The sequence below is a fragment of the Salmo salar genome, chromosome ssa27 (genome assembly GCF_905237065.1).
Source record: "Salmo salar chromosome ssa27, Ssal_v3.1, whole genome shotgun sequence".
Classification (NCBI taxonomy): Eukaryota; Metazoa; Chordata; class Actinopteri; order Salmoniformes; family Salmonidae; genus Salmo; species Salmo salar.
In genome coordinates this window covers 34,179,386-34,200,180 of record NC_059468.1, presented here as the reverse complement: position 1 = coordinate 34,200,180, position 20,795 = coordinate 34,179,386, and the positions used below count along the sequence as shown (strand labels likewise).

At 44.9% G+C, this 20,795-nt stretch overlaps 1 protein-coding gene across 12 annotated transcripts in view; it reads right to left on the bottom strand.

The window, feature by feature from the left end:
• Positions 1-20,795, bottom strand: part of LOC106588992 (focal adhesion kinase 1) — a 252,781-nt gene that overhangs the window by 50,954 nt on the left and 181,032 nt on the right. For all 12 annotated transcript variants that reach the window (XM_014178602.2, XM_014178603.2, XM_014178600.2 and 9 more), the window contains 6 exons: positions 13,057-13,197; positions 12,365-12,442; positions 11,345-11,452; positions 7,976-8,093; positions 6,921-6,951; positions 1,962-2,035 (listed from right to left, as the gene is read on the bottom strand). In XM_014178602.2, coding sequence (XP_014034077.2) covers positions 1,962-2,035; positions 6,921-6,951; positions 7,976-8,093; positions 11,345-11,452; positions 12,365-12,442; positions 13,057-13,197 — 550 coding nt within the window. The remainder of the gene's footprint in view (positions 1-1,961; positions 2,036-6,920; positions 6,952-7,975; positions 8,094-11,344; positions 11,453-12,364; positions 12,443-13,056; positions 13,198-20,795) is intronic.

Genomic DNA, 20,795 nt, shown 5'->3' with positions numbered 1-20,795 from the left:
CTCCCTATGATCTTCCTCACTGTCACTGAATAAATTGTCAAAACTCCTAAAAAAAAAACCCACTATCAAATAGAATCCAGTCTGACAGTGAAACTGAAACAACCAGTATGACAATATAATTACTGATATTGGTAGAGAGCAGACTTATCCCCTAGTTTATTAAAAAAAAACTGCATTTAAATTAGTGTGTAATTTTGATATGCATACTGTGGGCATATGCTAAAGAAATCATCAAACCATCTTGTTTGAAACAAATCCGTAAACTCAACCATCTATCTGGAATATACTATCTGTGAGTACTATACTCCTCAACCTTCATATCACTTCGTAGCTACAAGAGAGCTGACGCCCCCCCAAGATACCCTCTGACACACTCTGATCCTCCCAACCTCAGAGACCAGCTCTGAGCCCCATACTGTCTACTCCCCTAACCTCCGACCCCTGGTCAGTTAAACAGGGCCTGTCCAACCCCTTCAATCAGGCCTTTATCTGTAACTGGAGCTCCCAGGATATTAACATTCACCAGCCACATCACAGGCCTCTGACATTTAGAAGATGAAGAGAGGGAGGCAAAAGGATGAAGAGAGAGAAAGATGGCGAGAGATGGAGAGAGAGAGCGAAAGAGAGAGGGCAGAGACAGTGAGAGGGGAGAGAGACAGTGAGATGGAGAGGGGGGAGAGAGTGAGAGGGGAGAGAGAGGGGTAAAGAGAAAGACATTCTCCTTGTCTGATGCTAATGATAGGTAAGTGAAGCTAAAGCGTGGACCCAACTGCTCCTGAGTCTAAAGGCGTCAACATGCTTTGGTTCAGCTGGCACCTAGCCAAATGCGGCGATGTGAACTGAACAAGTGTGCTCGCATACTCCCTTAAAGTGGCAATAGTATTGCTGGTCCATCTGGAGACGCCTTAGCCAGTATACCCTTCCCCAAAACAGTCCAAATTAATGTAAGATGTAAAGAATTATGACAGATTTCTTGACTTATGTTTTTTCCTAGGAGATCTTAGTCGCGCAATTTTACAGCTAACTAAAGATGTTTGGTGCAGTATTTCTCAAGTGAAAAAAATGTGCATGAAAACGTGTCGTCTATTGTTGAAAGACAACAAACACTTAATTGAAGAATCCTTACTGTTGACCAATGACCAACGAAGGGGCGTAGACTTCGGCTCCGAACTTCAGCTTGCCTTAAGACCCTAACCAAAGCCTAACCATACTATTACCAAACCCCTAAATGTAGTTCACACCTAGGCACATGGCTCCACTGGATGATTGATGCTGTTGACAGTACTGGGTGGGTGGAGAGAGGTTCAGATATCCTTCTGGGCCCTCAGATGGCTTACAATGCATTTATTTTGAGGGGGGGGGGGGTGTTTGCATGGGTCTCTCCAGCTGCAGGCCTTGGTACCCCTCACACCACCAATCCCCTCCCGATCTCCTTAGCAGTGATTCCTCCTGCCACTTGCTAATCCACAAGCATGCTAAGACTGGAGTGTTCAGTTACAGTGTGATAGATGTGCCTCATGCAATTCAAGGTGTACTGCTGCTGCTAAATCGCTGCCTCAACTGACAAAAAAAATAAGATGAGCTTTTAAGATCTGAGTGACAACATCTGAGAAACCTCCAAGGTAACTATCTAGCTAGCTTGTAATCCTGGAAGTGTAGCCAACCATATGAATAGATGTATAGAAGTATGCACCAGGAAGAACCAAACACCCACAAACATCCAAGTAAGGACTTTCATGCAATATTAGGTTGTGTATTAGATATCTAATACTTAATCATATCTAGTGGCTTTACAGATCAATGGACAGAAGCATCTGGGATCAGCTTGAGTGTCATTATCTGATTAAAGCATGGTCATTTTCGCCCCAGCAACCGTCCATATATGGATTTCCATCAATAGCCCAGCTATATACAGTACAGTAAGATAGTCACAGATGATTGATGAGGCACTGATCTCTTACCTGAGACAGAGATGGCACGCACCCCAGCGCTCCGGACCACCCCCTCTACTACCTTCTTCTCATTGTTGGGTACCCTGCAGGGTAAAGAGCAGAGACCGAGTGGATCAACAAGAGAAATTCCCAAACTTAAAACCAGTTAGTAAATCAACAGCGTCCACAGCAACTCCAGGAGGTTCAAGTGCATTCCTGAAAAGGATCTCTGGGGCTATTATGGAAAACATCCACAATATTCTGAGTACCATTCTCCTCCTGGAGCCACTAAACAGTCTTGGAAGGATCTAGTGTTGAGGTGCAGGACCAATAAGGGGACTTGGTAGGAGGAATTCTCAGAAAATCCTACTCTAGAGAACTATTTATCAGGATTCTTCCCCAGAACTGTTTAAATAGGTTTTTAGAAGAGCTTGTTATCTGAGCTACAGAGAGAGGGAGAACAAAAGATGTAGAGAGAGAGAGAGAGAGAGAGAGAGAGAGAGAGAGAGAGAGATGTAGAGATAGAGAGAGATAGAGAGAGTGAGAGATAGAGAGCGAGAGATAGAGAGAGAGTGAGAGATGTAGAAAGAGAGAGAGAGAGCAAAAGATGTCGAGAGAGAGAGAGCGAAAATGTCGAGAGAGAGAGCCTTTACAAGTGTTTGAAAACACTAAGTGGAAAATATTTGGCTCAATAACGTTTATCCTTATTTGACCAAAGCCCAGAGTGCCAAAGAGCGGAGAGAGAGAGAGAAAAATAGAGAGGGAGAGAGAGAAAAGGTGTAATTGTGGAAAAACCCTCTAGCTCAAGATGTAGTAGGGATGGATAAGGGCTGGATAAGGGCTGGATAAGGGCTGGATAAGGGCGTTCGCTAAATTATTAAAATATACATGTGAAATGTGCTTTTGGGCCGCCCCATTTAGTCGACTGGTTGATTGTTTGGTTGTTGTCATTGTAGTAGTGGACAGAGCGCATAACCTAGGCTACACTTGTGAGGGAAAAGTTTTGGTTTATTTCATTCCATTTACGAGTTGTCAATATTTATTCATTGTGTTTTGTTTGGAGCGCTCCTGTCAATCTTGAGTAAGGACGCGCACCTGATTACGCATAGAAGTAGTCCTAGGCTACCAGGCCTGATTACACATAGAAGTAGGCCTAGGCTACCAGGCCTGATTACACATAGAAGTAGGCCTAGGCTACCTGGCCTGATTACACATAGAAGTAGGCCTAGGCTACCTGGCCTGATTACACATAGAAGTAGGCCTAGGCTACCAGGCCTGATTACACATAGAAGTAGGCCTAGGCTACCTGGCCTGATTACACATAGAAGTAGGCCTATAGTCTACCTGGCCTGATTACACATAGAAGTAGGCCTAGGCTACCTGGCCTGATTACACATAGAAGTAGGCCTAGGCTACCTGGCCTGATTACACATAGAAGTAGGCCTAGGCTACCTGGCCTGATTACACATAGAAGTAGGCCTAGGCTACCAGGCCTGATTACACATAGAAGTAGGCCTAGGCTACCTGGCCTGATTACACATAGAAGTAGGCCTATAGTCTACCTGGCCTGATTACACATAGAAGTAGGCCTAGGCTACCTGGCCTGATTACACATAGAAGTAGGCCTAGGCTACCTGGCCTGATTACACATAGAAGTAGGCCTAGGCTACCAGGCCTGATTACACATAGAAGTAGGCCTAGGCTACCAGGCCTGATTACACATAGAAGTAGGCCTAGGCTACCAGGCCTGATTACACATAGAAGTAGGCCTAGGCTACCAGGCCTGATTACACATAGAAGTAGGCCTAGGCTACCTGGCCTGATTACACATAGAAGTAGGCCTAGGCTACCAGGCCTGATTACACATAGAAGTAGGCCTAGGCTACCAGGCCTGATTACACATAGAAGTAGGCCTAGGCTACCTGGCCTGATTACACATAGAAGTAGGCCTAGGCTACCAGGCCTGATTACACATAGAAGTAGGCCTAGGCTACCAGGCCTGATTACACATAGAAGTAGGCCTAGGCTACCTGGCCTGATTACACATAGAAGTAGGCCTAGGCTACCAGGCCTGATTACACATAGAAGTAGGCCTAGGCTACCAGGCCTGATTACACATAGAAGTAGGCCTAGGCTACCTGGCCTGATTACACATAGAAGTAGGCCTAGGCTACCAGGCCTGATTACACATAGAAGTAGGCCTAGGCTACCTGGCCTGATTACACATAGAAGTAGGCCTATAGTCTACCTGGCCTGATTACACATAGAAGTAGGCCTAGGCTACCTGGCCTGATTACACATAGAAGTAGGCCTAGGCTACCAGGCCTGATTACACATAGAAGTAGGCCTAGGCTACCTGGCCTGATTACACATAGAAGTAGGCCTAGGCTACCAGGCCTGATTACACATAGAAGTAGGCCTAGGCTACCAGGCCTGATTACACATAGAAGTAGGCCTAGGCTACCTGGCCTGATTACACATAGAAGTAGGCCTAGGCTACCTGGCCTGATTACACATAGAAGTAGGCCTAGGCTACCAGGCCTGATTACACATAGAAGTAGGCCTAGGCTACCTGGCCTGATTACACATAGAAGTAGGCCTAGGCTACCAGGCCTGATTACACATAGAAGTAGGCCTAGGCTACCTGGCCTGATTACACATAGAAGTAGGCCTAGGCTACCTGGCCTGATTACACATAGAAGTAGGCCTAGGCTACCAGGCCTGATTACACATAGAAGTAGGCCTAGGCTACCTGGCCTGATTACACATAGAAGTAGGCCTAGGCTACCAGGCCTGATTACACATAGAAGTAGGCCTAGGCTACCAGGCCTGATTACACATAGAAGTAGGCCTAGGCTACCAGGCCTGATTACACATAGAAGTAGGCCTAGGCTACCAGGCCTGATTACACATAGAAGTAGGCCTAGGCTACCTGGCCTGATTACACATAGAAGTAGGCCTAGGCTACCAGGCCTGATTACACATAGAAGTAGGCCTAGGCTACCAGGCCTGATTACACATAGAAGTAGGCCTAGGCTACCTGGCCTGATTACACATAGAAGTAGGCCTAGGCTACCAGGCCTGATTACACATAGAAGTAGGCCTAGGCTACCAGGCCTGATTACACATAGAAGTAGGCCTAGGCTACCTGGCCTGATTACACATAGAAGTAGGCCTAGGCTACCAGGCCTGATTACACATAGAAGTAGGCCTAGGCTACCTGGCCTGATTACACATAGAAGTAGGCCTATAGTCTACCTGGCCTGATTACACATAGAAGTAGGCCTAGGCTACCTGGCCTGATTACACATAGAAGTAGGCCTAGGCTACCAGGCCTGATTACACATAGAAGTAGGCCTAGGCTACCTGGCCTGATTACACATAGAAGTAGGCCTAGGCTACCAGGCCTGATTACACATAGAAGTAGGCCTAGGCTACCAGGCCTGATTACACATAGAAGTAGGCCTAGGCTACCTGGCCTGATTACACATAGAAGTAGGCCTAGGCTACCTGGCCTGATTACACATAGAAGTAGGCCTAGGCTACCAGGCCTGATTACACATAGAAGTAGGCCTAGGCTACCTGGCCTGATTACACATAGAAGTAGGCCTAGGCTACCAGGCCTGATTACACATAGAAGTAGGCCTAGGCTACCTGGCCTGATTACACATAGAAGTAGGCCTAGGCTACCTGGCCTGATTACACATAGAAGTAGGCCTAGGCTACCAGGCCTGATTACACATAGAAGTAGGCCTAGGCTACCTGGCCTGATTACACATAGAAGTAGGCCTAGGCTACCTGGCCTGATTACACATAGAAGTAGGCCTAGGCTACCAGGCCTGATTACACATAGAAGTAGGCCTAGGCTACCAGGCCTGATTACACATAGAAGTAGGCCTAGGCTACCTGGCCTGATTACACATAGAAGTAGGCCTAGGCTACCTGGCCTGATTACACATAGAAGTAGGCCTAGGCTACCTGGCCTGCGCGCAAATATAGGTTTATAAATACGTCCATTTGGGGATCTGATACTATTTCCCATTGTCTTAACTCACCATCACCGTGGAGCTTCTCAAAGTCATTTTTTCTTTGCCTCAAACAGTAAGTAAACAAAGTCTGTTTTTACATTAATTGAGAATGACAATAGTTCTCAACGTAAACAATTTGAAACATCTTTCCAGCTCTCTGCCTTTCGAGAACCACTCAGCATGAAATGGGAAAAAAATCTCATGCTCTGATCTAGTGGAAACATCCTAAAATAGGCCTACATGATTACTTCTTATCCCCTGCTAAATAGCCTACAGCTGTGTCTGTCTGTCCAGAGCTCACTGGCACAGGAAACTCTGAGGGCCCAGAATATTTCATACAATGTTGCAAGTTTGATAGCACAAGCTATGGGCTGAACTAAGTTAATAGTTGATACAATGTTTCAAGTTCCTTGCAGACAGGCCATGTGTAGCCAATGTGATGTATAGGATATTTATCAGGATATTTTCTGCAATATTTTTATTCGTTGGCTTTATGTAGGCTATTTTTACATATTGGCAATAGAAGTGTCTTTTAGATTGGTATCATTTAGATGTCATGTTGATTAACCACATGACATTGGTTTTCAGATATGTAGACTTAGAAATGAAATGAAACTGTTCCACTGAAAAGGCGCAAATGAAAATCATAACTGGCACGCAGATCATTAGAAATGCTATGATAACTTGGCATGCCAAATGGAAAAGGTTGCCGACCGCTGGTGTAGCATGTTACCATGTACACTACATTGTACAATGGCTGTGATTGGATAACAGAGCTGACGCTAGGAGTCCTACAAATAGATTTACTGAGCAGATACTTTTTTTGTTGCATTATTGTTTCTTTCTTTCTTTCTTACACAGTTATTTATGTTTATACTATCATTTAGGTTTTTATGTGAATGAACATTCAAAATATACCCATTGATCAATAATGTTGTGTACCGGGATGGAAGATACTCACTTAGGGATTGACGGCAATGCTCTCTCTCCTTCTGTTTAACAAAAATACAGACGAGAGATATTGTCAAGCAAAGCAGATACCGTAAAACAATGCAAGACATGTTCATCATTTTGAGTATCAGAATAGTAAAATCCAAGGAAGAGGTGTGTGGGTGAGCGGGAAATCACAAGCACAGGAGAGGAGAAGACTGTTTCAACTGTTCCCCTGCTCCCCTTCCTCCCACACAGGAAAAAGCAGACAGTCCAACTCCAAACAAGGCTTAATAACCCCCCCTCTCCCAAAAATGTATCTGCTTCAAGCAAAGACTAAGGTGTTTTATGTTGAAAATAAACCAGATCTCCATCAGACTGATATAAGCATTGAGTGTACTGACAGTGAATTTACTTACAACCACTATCAACGTGTAATAAAGGCATTGGGGAAGTCATGAACACAACAAAACAATTCTATATGAGTGTATTTCCAAATCAAACTACAACTGGAAACCTTAGAAAACGGGAAGAGTTTAAAAATAACACTACAGGCAACTTTTGTGGTGATTGCCTAACGTTTGGAGAATGCCTAATACAATGCAGTCCATTTAGACTGAAATAAGAACAGCACCCAAGGCAGTGTGAATCTGTGACTGTCACTGGAGCAACGCAATCTTGAAAACCTAGTAATGTCAACACTCAAACCCATACAAACTTCAACTACAGTAATAATTCTTAGTAGTAGTAGTACCTTTTTCAGACGGTGTTTGAGACATATCTGTGACTGCCATAACACAATCGTCAAAACCATAAGCATGTAAGCAGCCCCCATACAATACAAAATCAAACTGTGTGTGTGTGTGTGTGTGTGTGTGTGTGTGTGTGTGTGTGTGTGTGTCAAAGGCAGAGTGCAACTGTCACTAGCAACACAATGAACATACACTGGTACCTCCTGGTATGTTTTTGAGACCGTATGTGTGTGTGTGTGTGTGTGTGTGTGTGTATGTGTGTGTGTGTGTGTGTGTGTGTGTGTGTGTGGGGGGGGAGGGGGGTGTGGGGGTGACGGGGGACGGGGGGACGTACCTTTCTGTGGCCGTATGATGAAGGACTGGGTGGCTCCGTTGACCAGGCGACAGTAGCCGTCTATGAGGTCGGCCATGTTTTCAGCTGTGGTGAGTGACGGCGTGGTCACTGTGAGAGGCTATGGACACAGAGCAGCAGCCCACAAAGAGTCATTATTGCCAGGACGGGCAGAGGAACAGACAGACAGACAGGGATGTTACAACTGTTCTGCTCTGCCTGGGGCTGCCAGCTGCCCCTCCCATCACACATCTCTACTTTATTCACAAACACACTGGCTAGTGTCATCCTCTACGGCTGACAGAGTAGTAACTCAATACTATAATCATCCTCTATGGCTGACAGAGTAATAACTCAATATTATAATCATCCTCTATGGCTGACAGAGTAGTAACTCAATACTATAATCATCCTCTATGGCTGACAGAGTAGTAACCCAATACTATAATCATCCTCTATGGCTGACAGAGTAATAACTCAATACTATAATCATCCTCTATGGCTGACAGAGAGTAGTAACTCAATACTATAATCATCCTCTATGACTGGCAGACGGAGTAGTAACCCAATACTATAATCATCCTCTATGACTGGCAGAGTAGTAACTCAATACTATAATCATCCTCTATGGCTGACAGAGTAATAACTCAATACTATAATCATCCTCTATGGCTGACAGAGTAATAACTCAATACTATAATCATCCTCTATGGCTGACAGAGAGTAGTAACTCAATACTATAATCATCCTCTATGACTGGCAGACGGAGTAGTAACCCAATACTATAATCATCCTCTATGACTGGCAGACGGAGTAGTAACCCAATACTATAATCATCCTCTATGACTGACAGAGTAGTAACAAAATACTATAATCATCCTCTATGACTGGTAGACAGAGTAGTAACCCAATACTATAATCATCCTCTATGGCTGACAGAGTAGTAACCCAATACTATAATCATCCTCTATGACTGGTAGACAGAGTAGTAACCCAATACTATAATCATCCTCTATGGCTGACAGAGTAGTAACCCAATACTATAATCATCCTCTATGACTGGTAGACAGAGTAGTAACCCAATACTATAATCATCCTCGATGGCTGACAGAGTAGTAACCCAATACTATAATCATCCTCTATGACTGGTAGACAGAGTAGTAACCCAATACTATAATCATCCTCTATGACTGACAGAGTAGTAACCCAATACTATAATCATCCTCTATGGCTGACAGAGTAATAACTCAATACTATAATCATCCTCTCTGGCTGACACAGAGTAGTAACTCAATACTATAATCATCCTCTATGGCTGACAGAGTAATAACTCAATACTGTAATCATCCTCTATGACTGACAGAGTAGTAACTCAATACTATAATCATCCTCTATGACTGGCAGACGGAGTAGTAACCCAATATTATAATCATCCTCTATGACTGACAGAGTAGTAACCCAATACTATAATCATCCTCTATGACTGGTAGACAGAGTAGTAACCCAATACTATAATCATCCTCTATGACTGACAGAGTAGTAACCCAATACTATAATCATCCTCTATGACTGACAGAGTAGTAACCCAATACTATAATCATCCTCTATGACTGACAGAGTAGTAACCCAATACTATAATCATCCTCTATGACTGACAGAGTAGTAACCCAATACTACAGTATAATCATCCGCTATGACTGGCAGACAGAGTAGTAACCCAATACTATAATCATCCTCAACGGCTGACAGAGTAGTAACCCAATACTATAATCATCCTCTATGACTGACAGACAGAGTAGTAACCCAATACTGTAATCATCCTCTATGACTGGCAGACGGAGTAGTAACCCAATACTGTAATCATCCTCTATGACAGACAGAGTAGTAACCCACTACTATAATCATCCTCTATGACTGACAGACAGAGTAGTAACTCAATACTATAATTATCCTCTATGACTGACAGACAGAGTAGTAACTCAATACTATAATCATCCTCTACGGCTGACAGAGTAGTAACCCAATACTATAATCATCCTCTATGACTAGCAGACAGAGTAGTAACCCAATACTATAATCATCCTCTATGACTAGCAGACAGAGTAGTAACCCAATACTACAGTATAATCATCCTCTATGGCCAGGCCATCACAAATTAAAGGGCCCATTCATACAGGGCGGAGCCCCGAGTGGATGAATGTGTGTTAAAGTAAAAGTAATCTCCAACAGGAAGACTATGTGGAACCATTTGGAAATGGCGGGGGGAAGGGGGTGCAGGCTGCAAAAAAAATAATTTTTGAATGGGTGAAATGAAAAGTATTTACAAAAGTTAATTCAATTTGTGTACATTTTAAACAAGTCGGGTCATGGTAAGGGATGTTATGATGTGTGTGCATCCTTAAGGTACTTTACCCTACATACAGTGAGGGAAAAAAGTATTTGATCCATTGCTGATTTTGTACGTTTGCCCACTGACAAAGAAGTCAGTCTGAAGTTTGCCAATGAACATCTGAATGATTCAGAGGACAACTGGGTGAAAGTGTTGTGTTCAGATGAGACCAAAATGGAGCTCTTTTGCATCAACTCAACTCGCTGTGTTTGGAGGAGGAGGAATGCTGCCTATGACCCCAAGAACACCATCCCCACCGTCAAACATGGAGGTGGAAACATTATGCTTTTGGGGTGTTTTCTGCTAAGGGGACAGGACAACTTCACCGCATCCAAGGGATGATGGACGGGGCCATGTATCGTCAAATCTTGGGTGAGAACCTCCTTCCCTCAGCCAGGGCATTGAAAATGGGTCGTGAATGGGTATTCCAGCATGACAATGACACAAAACACACGGCCAAGGCAACAAAGGAGTGGCTCAAGAAGAAGCACATTAAGGTCCTGGAGTGGCCTAGCCGGTCTCCAGACCTTAATCCCATAGAAAATCTGTGGAGGGTTCGAGTTGCCAAACGTCAGCCTCGAAACCTTAATGACTTGGAGAAGATCTGTAAAGAGGAGTGGGACAAAATCCCTCCTGAGATGTGTGCAAACCTGGTGGCCAACTACAAGAAACGTCTGACCTCTGTGATTGCCAACAAGGGTTTTGCCACCAAGTACTAAGTCATGTTTTGCAGAGGGGTCAAATACTTATTTCCCTCATTAAAATGCAAATCATTTTCTAACAATTTTGACATGCGTTTTTCTGGATTTGTTTGTTGTTATTCTGTCTCTCACTGTTCAAATAAACCTACTATTAAAATTATAGACTGATCATTTCTTTGTCAGTGGGCAAACGTACAAAATCAGCAGGGGATCAAATACTTTTTTCCCTCACTGTATATAAATAATAGGGTGCCATCTGTGACATCCATGGTTGATTGGTACCTCAGCAGCACCGGCCACATTGAGCTGCAGCATGCCCTTTCTCTCCTTGTCCTCCATGACGGAGTACCCAATGGTCTGCACCTGGGTGAAGTTGGCCAGGTGGGTTGGCTGGAGGGGAGGAATCAATCAATCAATAAATCAATTAATCAAATGTTGTTTCTTTACATCATAAACTGTGCTTCAGATGATAATTTCACATACAGTGCGTTAGCTCACAGAGCAGCCCACTGGGCACAAACAGGTTGAATCAACATCGTTTCCTCGTCATTTCTTTGAACTCATGTTAACGTGGACTAGACGTTGAATTGATGTCTGTGCCCAGTAGGGTTGTGTTTTTGCGAGAGGAAAATGTTGCTGTACGGCGTTTCAAATGATGATTCCTAAAGTAAAGTAGAACTAACTTTTAAAACGGTCAAAAAATTTCTCGGGAAGCTGTATTTTGTGTTGTCCATCTATCCTTTCATTGGAAACACTTCATTTCAAGCTGCTACATTTTTGTTGTTGATAGGGATGTTTTTGGCGTATCGTTTGCTTACAGAACAAGAGGGGTATCTTGGATTCCAGAAATAAACTTTCTTAAAACCTTGGCTCACAGTGAAATAACAAGGAGAAAATATGATACTCTCAGTTTGGTGGGTAAAAACCCTCAGGGGCGATTTTGGGAGGATCTTACTTAACAAACAGTCTCTCTCGCTCCCTCTCTCCCTCTCATTACCTCAGCCCCTGAAGACATCATGACATAAGGACTAGGAATGCTCTTTGAAAACCAATATTTGCAGGGGAAATAAATATTGTATAGTGAGGGGAAAGAGAGACTAGCCCATAGGTTACAAGTAGTGTTTGGTTCCAGATGTTCTTCTTTGAGGAGGACCACACCATGTAATGGTCCTAAATATCTTTGATGTCCTTGGTTTAAAACTATAGAAGTCATTTTACTGCAAGGCCTGCGCTTGTTTGTGTGAAGACGCAAGACAAGGATACACAACATGAGAAATATGGATATGAACATTTCCTACTTACAGTTGAGCCCTTGTCTGTAAGGTAGCTAATGCCCTCCTCAGGTCCGATGGCTAACTCTACTTGGATGACCCAGCTCAACTGGCAGTAAGATAGAGAGAAAGAACCATTGGGATGATTTCTTCAGTTCAGTCACAAATCAAGAAGAGACATACACAATGAGAGTCAAACAGAGAGTTCAGTCTGTCGGCTTCCAAGTGCCAACTCATAACCATGAAAACACCTGTCTGCTTCATCATTGAGGTCATTGTCATTGCTGGATAAAACTAAAAACACATTGAGTTCATTATGGCCAGCAGGGGTCACTATGTAACTGTCATTTCATTAAGGCTGCAGAGAGACAAGACGGAATCACCCAAATACAACCACGATATCTAGGCTTTACTTTACTGTCTGAGAACATCAGAATTTAATTGTTGAGAAAACAAGTTTAACCTTGGAAATAATCATGCGATGCAAAATGCATCATCATGCCAGTTTTTTGCTCTTTACTGAAAGTGCTGCATCTTGAAAACTTGACTGCTGACATGCACAATTCTTTGAGATTGTATTACGAGTGGACTAATGAACAAAATACTTTAAGACATTAGTATTTAAAGATCCCTTTAATTTTATCCTCTGGGATTTCAAAAGTGCATCTTATCGATATATATATTTGAAACCCAGAACAAATAAAATAGTGAAATTCAGCCTACCCCGAGAGCACATTTAAAACACTCCTTATCGAATCTGTAGACGGGCGCCAGAATCTCCAGGAACATGAGGATGCTCTGGTCATCATTCATGTTGGCAAACTGTTTGAATGTCTGCTGGATCAGCTTCCGCAGGGTTTTGGCCTGAGAGAGAGGGTCATTACTAGAGACAGGCAGACATGGGCTGCATCCCAAAATTGTATTTATTATAGATCCCCATTAGTTCCTGCCAAGGCAACAGCTACTCTTCCTGGGGTTTATTATAGATCCCCATTAGTTCCTGCCAAGGCAACAGCTACTCTTCCTGGGGTTTATTATAGATCCCCATTAGTTCCTGCCAAGGCAACAGCTACTCTTCCTGGGGTTTATTATAGATCCCCATTAGTTCCTGTCAAGGCAGCAGCTACTCTTCCTGGGGTTTATTATAGATCCCCATTAGTTCCTGCCAAGGCAACAGCTACTCTTCCTGGGGTTTATTATGGATCCCCATTAGTTCCTGCCAAGGCAACAGCTACTCTTCCTGGGGTTTATTATGGATCCCCATTAGTTCCTGCCAAGGCAGCAGCTACTCTTCCTGGGGTTTATTATGGATCCCCATTAGTTCCTGCCAAGGCAGCAGCTACTCTTCCTGGGGTCCAGCAAAATTAAGGCAGTTTATACAATTTAAAAAAACATTACAATACATTCACAGATTTCACAACACACTGTGTGCCCTCAGACCCCTACTCCACCACTACCACATATCTACAGTACTAAATCCATGTGTATGTGTGTGTATAGTGCGTATGTTGTCGTGTGTGTGGGTGTGTATGCATGTGTCTGTGCCTATGTTTCTGTTGCTTCACAGTCCCGCTGTTCCAATTTTAATCTGTTTTTGAAATCACATTTTTCTGCTTGCATCAGTTACCTGATGTGGAATAGAGTTCCATGTAGTCATGGCTCTATGTAGTACTGTGCACCTCCCATAGTCTGTTCTGGAATATGGGAGGCAGGGACTGTGAAGAGACTTCTAGCAGCATGTCTTGCATGGGTGTCAGAGCTGTGTCCCAGTAGTTCAAACAGACAGCTCGGAGCATTCAACATGTCAGTACCTCCCATCAATATAAGTAGTGATGAAGTCAAGCTCTCCTCCACGTCAAGCCAGGAGAGATTTACATATTAATATTACCTCTCAAATGACACCCTATTCACTGTAATGTATGTAGGGAAAAGGGTGCCATTTGGAACGCAGTCATGGTACAGTGTTTCCCCTATATTCACTTCACAGCGGTCGCCCACCACTAATAAATTGTTGCCGCAGCAGAAAGAAAAAGTCAGAACAGCTAGCCTGGCTCCAATACTAGAATCCCAGCTAGCCTGGATCCCAAACTAGAAGGACAGCTAGCCTGGCTCCAATACTAGAATCCCAGCTAGCCTGGATCCCAAACTAGAAGGACAGCTAGCCTGGATCCCAAACTAGAAGGCCAGCTAGCCTGGATCCCAAACTAGAAGGACAGCTAGCCTGGCTCCAATACTAGAATCCCAGCTAGCCTGGCTCCAATACTAGAATCCCAGCTAGCCTGGATCCCAAACTAGAAGGACAGCTAGCCTGGATCCCAAACTAGAAGGCCAGCTAGCCTGGATCCCAAACTAGAAGGCCAGCTAGCCTGGGTCCAATACTAGAATCCCAGCTAGCCTGGATCCCAAACTAGAAGGCCAGCTAGCCTGGATCCCAAACTAGAAGGCCAGCTAGCCTGGGTCCAATACTAGAATCCCAGCTATCCTGGATCCCAAACTAGAAGGCCAGCTAGACTGGGTCCCAAACTAGAAGGACAGCTAGCCTGGATCCCAAACTAGAAGGCCAGCTAGCCTGGATCCCAAACTAGAAGGCCAGCTAGCCTGGATCCCAAACTAGAAGGCCAGCTAGCCTGGGTCCAATACTAGAATCCCAGCTAGCCTGGATCCCAAACTAGAAGGCCAGCTAGCCTGGATCCCAAACTAGAAGGCCAGCTAGCCTGGGTCCAATACTAGAATCCCAGCTATCCTGGATCCCAAACTAGAAGGCCAGCTAGACTGGGTCCCAAACTAGAAGGACAGCTAGCCTGGATCCCAAACTAGAAGGCCAGCTAGCCTGGATCCCAAACTAGAAGGCCAGCTAGCCTGGATCCCAAACTAGAAGGACAGCTAGCCTGGATCCCAAACTAGAAGGACAGCTAGCCTGGATCCCAAACTAGAAGGCCAGCTAGCCTGGATCCCAAACTAGAAGGACAGCTAGCCTGGATCCCAAACTAGAAGGCCAGCTAGCCTGGATCCCAAACTAGAAGGCCAGCTAGCCTGGATCCCAAACTAGAAGGCCAGCTAGACTGGGTCCAATACTAGAAGGCAGCTAGCCTGGATCCCAAACTAGAAGGACAGCTAGCCTGGATCCCAAACTAGAAGCCCAGCTAGCCTGGATCCCAAACTAGAAGGACAGCTAGCCTGGGTCCCAAACTAGAAGGACAGCTAGCCTGGGTCCCAAACTGGAAGGACAGCTAGCCTGGGACCTAAACTGGAATGACAGCTAGCCTGGGTCCTAAACTGGAAGGACAGCTAGCCTGGATCCCAAACTGGAAGGACAGCTAGCCTGGGTCCTAAACTGGAAGGACAGCTAGCCTGGGTCCTAAACTGGAAGGACAGCTAGCCTGGATCCCAAACTAGGACAGCTAGCCTGGATCCCAAACTAGAAGGACAGCTAGTCTGGGACCTAAACTGGAAGGACAGCTAGCCTGGGTCCTAAACTGGAAGGACAGCTAGTCTGGGACCTAAACTGGAAGGACAGCTAGTCTGGGACCTAAACTGGAAGGACAGCTAGCCTGGGTCCTAAACTGGAAGGACAGCTAGCCTGGATCCCAAACTGGAAGGACAGCTAGCCTGGGTCCTAAACTGGAAGGACAGCTAGCCTGGGTCCTAAACTGGAAGGACAGCTAGCCTGGATCCCAAACTGGAAGGACAGCTAGTCTGGGACCTAAACTGGAAGGACAGCTAGCCTGGGTCCTAAACTGGAAGGACAGCTAGTCTGGGACCTAAACTGGAAGGACAGCTAGTCTGGGACCTAAACTGGAAGGACAGCTAGCCTGGGACCTAAACTGGAAGGACAGCTAGCCTGGGACCTAAACTGGAAGGACAGCTAGTCTGGGACCTAAACTGGAAGGACAGCTAGCCTGGGTCCTAAACTGGAAGGACAGCTAGCCTGGGTCCTAAACTGGAAGGACAGCTAGGCTGGATCCCAAACTAGAAGGACAGCTAGCCTGGATCCCAAACTAGAAGGACAGCTAGTCTGGGACCTAAACTGGAAGGAGAGCTAGCCTGGATCCCAAACTGGAAGGACAGCTAGCCTGGGTCCTAAACTGGAAGGACAGCTAGCCTGGGTCCTAAACTGGAAGGACAGCTAGCCTGGATCCCAAAGTAGAAGGACAGCTAGCCTGGATCCCAAACTAGAAGGACAGCTAGCCTGGATCCCAAAGTAGAAGGACAGCTAGCCTGGATCCCAAACTAGAAGGACAGCTAGTCTGGGACCTAAACTGGAAGGAGAGCTAGCCTGGATCCCAAACTGGAAGGACAGCTAGCCTGGGTCCTAAACTGGAAGGACAGCTAGCCTGGGTCCCAAACTAGAAGGACAGCTAGTCTGGGACCTAAACTGGAAGGACAGCTAGCCTGGGTCCTAAACTGGAAGGACAGCTAGTCTGGGACCTAAACTGGAAGGACAGCTAGTCTGGGACCTAAACTGGAAGGACAGCTAGCCTGGGACCTAAACTGGAAGGACAGCTAGTCTGGGACCTAAACTGGAAGGACAGCTAGCCTGGGTCCTAAACTGGAAGGACAGCTAGTCTGGGTCCTAAACTGGAAGGACAGCTAGCCTGGATGAGAGAGGTGCGGGGGGCTGCCTTAACCGGCATCCACGTCGTCAGCGCCCGGGGAACAGTGGGTTAACTGCCTTGCTCAAGGGCAGAACGGCATATTTTTACCTTGTCAGCTCGGGGATTCGATCCAGCAACCTTTCGGTTAGTTAATAGAGTCCAACCAGTGTAGAGTGCCAGTGGAGTTGTTGGCCTGATCAATGTGCCCGGGTCAATAGTGACTTCATTGTCCATTACAGGGTTGCAGTGAGTTTAAACTCCATAAAAAATGCATGAGACCTCACTCTTTAATGACAGGTGATGTAGACACTATTACTACAAACTGACAGGGACATACACGAACACACAACGTAATTAAAACTATCACTGTAAGTATGTCATCTAAATCAACTCCCTGCAGAACAACAAAAATGTAACTAAATTGAATTTGAAAATATCTTTGAATGTGATTTGAAAGCCAGTTGCAGTGTGCATTACCAGATCTGGTACACAAGCTAATGTCCATTATGAGTGTAAATCCAGATGAATGCATAGCATCTACAGCAGACCTGTAGCATTTTACACTCCACTTAATGGGTGGGGGACGGCTGAGGGGGGGGGGGTTGGAATTAGGAGAATATACACTATATATAAAAAAGTATGTGGACACCCCTTCAAATGAGTGGATTTGGCTATTTCAGCCACACCAGTTGCTGACAGGTGTATAAAATCAAGCACACCGCCATGCAATCTCCATAGAGAAACATTGGCAGTAGAATAGCCTTACTGAAGAGCTCAGTTACTTTCAACGTGGCACCATCATAGGATGCTACTTTTCCAACAAGTCAGTTCGTCAAATTTCTGCCCTGCTAGAGCTTCCCCGGTCAACTGTAAGTGCTGTTATTGTGAAGTGAAAAACGTCTAGGAGCAACAACAGCTCAGCTGCGAAGTGGTAGACCACAAGCTCACAGAACGGGACCGCAGAGTGCTGAAGCGTGTAAAAAATGTCTGTCCTCGGTGGCAACACTCACTACCGAGTTCCAAACTGCCTCTGGAAGCAACATCAGCACAAGAACTGTTCGTCGGGAGCTTCATGAAATGGGTTTCCATGGCCGAGCAGACGCACACAAGCTTAAGGTCACCATGTGCGATGCCAAGCGTCGGCTGAAGTGATGTAAAGTTCGCCGCCATTGGACTGGAGCAGTGGAAATGCGTTCTCTGAAGTGATGAATCACGCTTCACAATCTGGCAGTCCGACGGAAGAATCTAAGTTTGGTGGATGTCAGGAGAACGCTCAGATTTAGATGCACTATTGTAAAGTGATTGTTCCACTGGATATCATAAGGTGAATGCACCAATTTGTAAGTCGCTCTGGATAAGAGCGTCTGCTAAATGACTTAAATGTAATGTAATGTAACGCTACCTGTCCCAATGCATAGTGCCAACTGTAAAGTTTGGTGGAGGAGGAATAATGGTCTGGGGCTGTTTTTCATAGTTCGTGCTAGTGAAGGGAAATCTTAACGCTGCAGCATAAAATGACATTCTAGACGATTCTGTGCTCGAGATCAGTGTGGAACTTGACTGGCCTGATTGCTATGGTGTGTGTGTGGTCCTCCACACCCCTTCCCAAAATGGCTACTGTGCCATTGTTTCCCCTTGCATTACTTGACGTAGATCCAGAAAAACTAGTTGTAAATCTAGTTGTAAATCTAGTAAGTCCAGAACTGGCATAGTCCAGAACCTGAACTCAACCCCATCGATCACCTTTGGGATGAATTGGAACGCAGACTGCGAGCCAGGCCTAACCGTCCAACATCAGTGCCTGACCTCACTGATGCTCTTGTGGCTGAATGGAAGCAAGTCCCCGCAGCAATGTTCCAATATCTAGTGGAAAGCCTTCCCAGAAGAGTGGAGGCTGTTATAGCAGCTAAGGGGGGACCAACTCCATATTCATGCCCATGATTTTGAAATTAGATGTTCGATGAGCAGGTGTCCACATACTTTTGGTTATGTAGTGTTGTTTACGGGCTTTTTTCGTCTGTTCAAATACTCATGAGGATTTCTCCAGGAAAACGAGATTTAACAAGATAGAGACATTAGACCACACAAGCGCTTCATTCTAAATCACTTCAAAAAACTAAATGGCACCCTATTCCTTATATAGTGCACTACTATTGACCAGGGCCCATAGGGAATAGGGTGCACTACTATTGACCAGAGCCCATAGGGAATAGGGTGCACTACTATTGACCAGGGCCCATAGGGAATAGGGTGCCATTTGGGAGGCATCCATTGTTGACTCTGGCAAAATAATGAAATGCTAGTTTCCCTCTACTTTTACCACGGGAGCCTGTCCTCATTGGTCTAAATGGAAACCTTCTCCAGTAAGCCTGGGGATGCTAATTATGTAAATGTCACCTCTGTGAAATCAATCATTTATTTTATTGCCTAATTAGATGATGCTTTGAGTGTGTATATTAGGACCTCAGCCATCTGCCAGCAGAGTGGATAGGGGCAGGAATAACCACCAGAACATGTTTCTGTTCATCAAGAGAGGAGGGGTCTGGAGTGTGTGTGTTTACCTGTTTGTCTGTCTATGCATGTGTGGCTTCATGTGCATCAATGAGGATTTGATCTGTTAATCATGTCATTGTGATGTAGGGAAAAGTCATTTGCAGGAATTAACAGTGTGAGGATGATCATGGTTTTTAAACTCCCAGAGCCAGAGGCTTCATCTTCAGTCGAATCATACAGTTTTTCGCATGCACATTTGTGTGCGCACACACACACACACACACACACACACACACACACACACACACACACACACACACACAGCCTCACACACACACACACACACACACTCACACACAGTTGGGGATGATGAAGGGGCATTGGGTTTCTATGCTAAAGATAACTAACAACAGAGTGGATAGTCGGGGGATGGATGATGGATGGATGACGGAGGGGAGGGTGACTGAGGCCTGACAGAAGGAGGTCCTCCCTCCCCAGAATGCCCCCTCCTCCCTTTGTATCATAGTGCCTCTCCTCTTTCTAAAGATGTTATTCAACTGTATATAAGAATATGTATGAATAGAGTGTAAATAGTATTTTTGCTGTAATTCCAATATATAAGTCATATTTTATTACATTTTTTATTATAATGTATTTCTATGTTTTATGTGGACCCCAGGAAGAGTAGCTGCTGCATGTGCAGTAGCTAATGGGGATCCTAATAAACTACACTTTCCTTTGCACCATTGGTGGAGGGAAAACAATAAAGTAGGTTTAGCAGTGACCTGTGGGGCTGTGGGGTCAGTGCCACCCCCACCCCCAGGTAGAGCATCTTTCTGTAACTGCCAGGCACCCACGCCCCCCACCCCTCTCAGGTCATTGGGCCCCACGATCACGCCTGCTCCATTGTGGCCCAACAGCTATGTACACCCACACATGTGCCGTACATCCATCACAGCACACACAAACACAGCTGGGGAGCTGGGGAGCGTGGGTGCATACACACACATACACGCAGACATTAGTGGATTCGGCCAATGGCAGACAGACAGACAGATGCGCAATTCTCTTTTCAGGAGTTGCTTCAACTGACTAGTCCAATAAAACAAAATACCCAACTGTGTACTAGGCTGTGCACGGGTTTTTAGCTAGCCTATATATTACAGTAAATAACATTATTTTCCCACTGGTTTTTAGCTAGCCTATATATTACAGTAAATAACATTATTTTCCCACTGGTTTTTAGCTAGCCTATATATTACAGTAAATAGCATTATTTTCCCACTGGTTTTTAGCTAGCCTATATATTACAGTAAATAACATTATTTTCCCACTGGTTTTTAGCTAGCCTATATATTACAGTAAATAGCATTA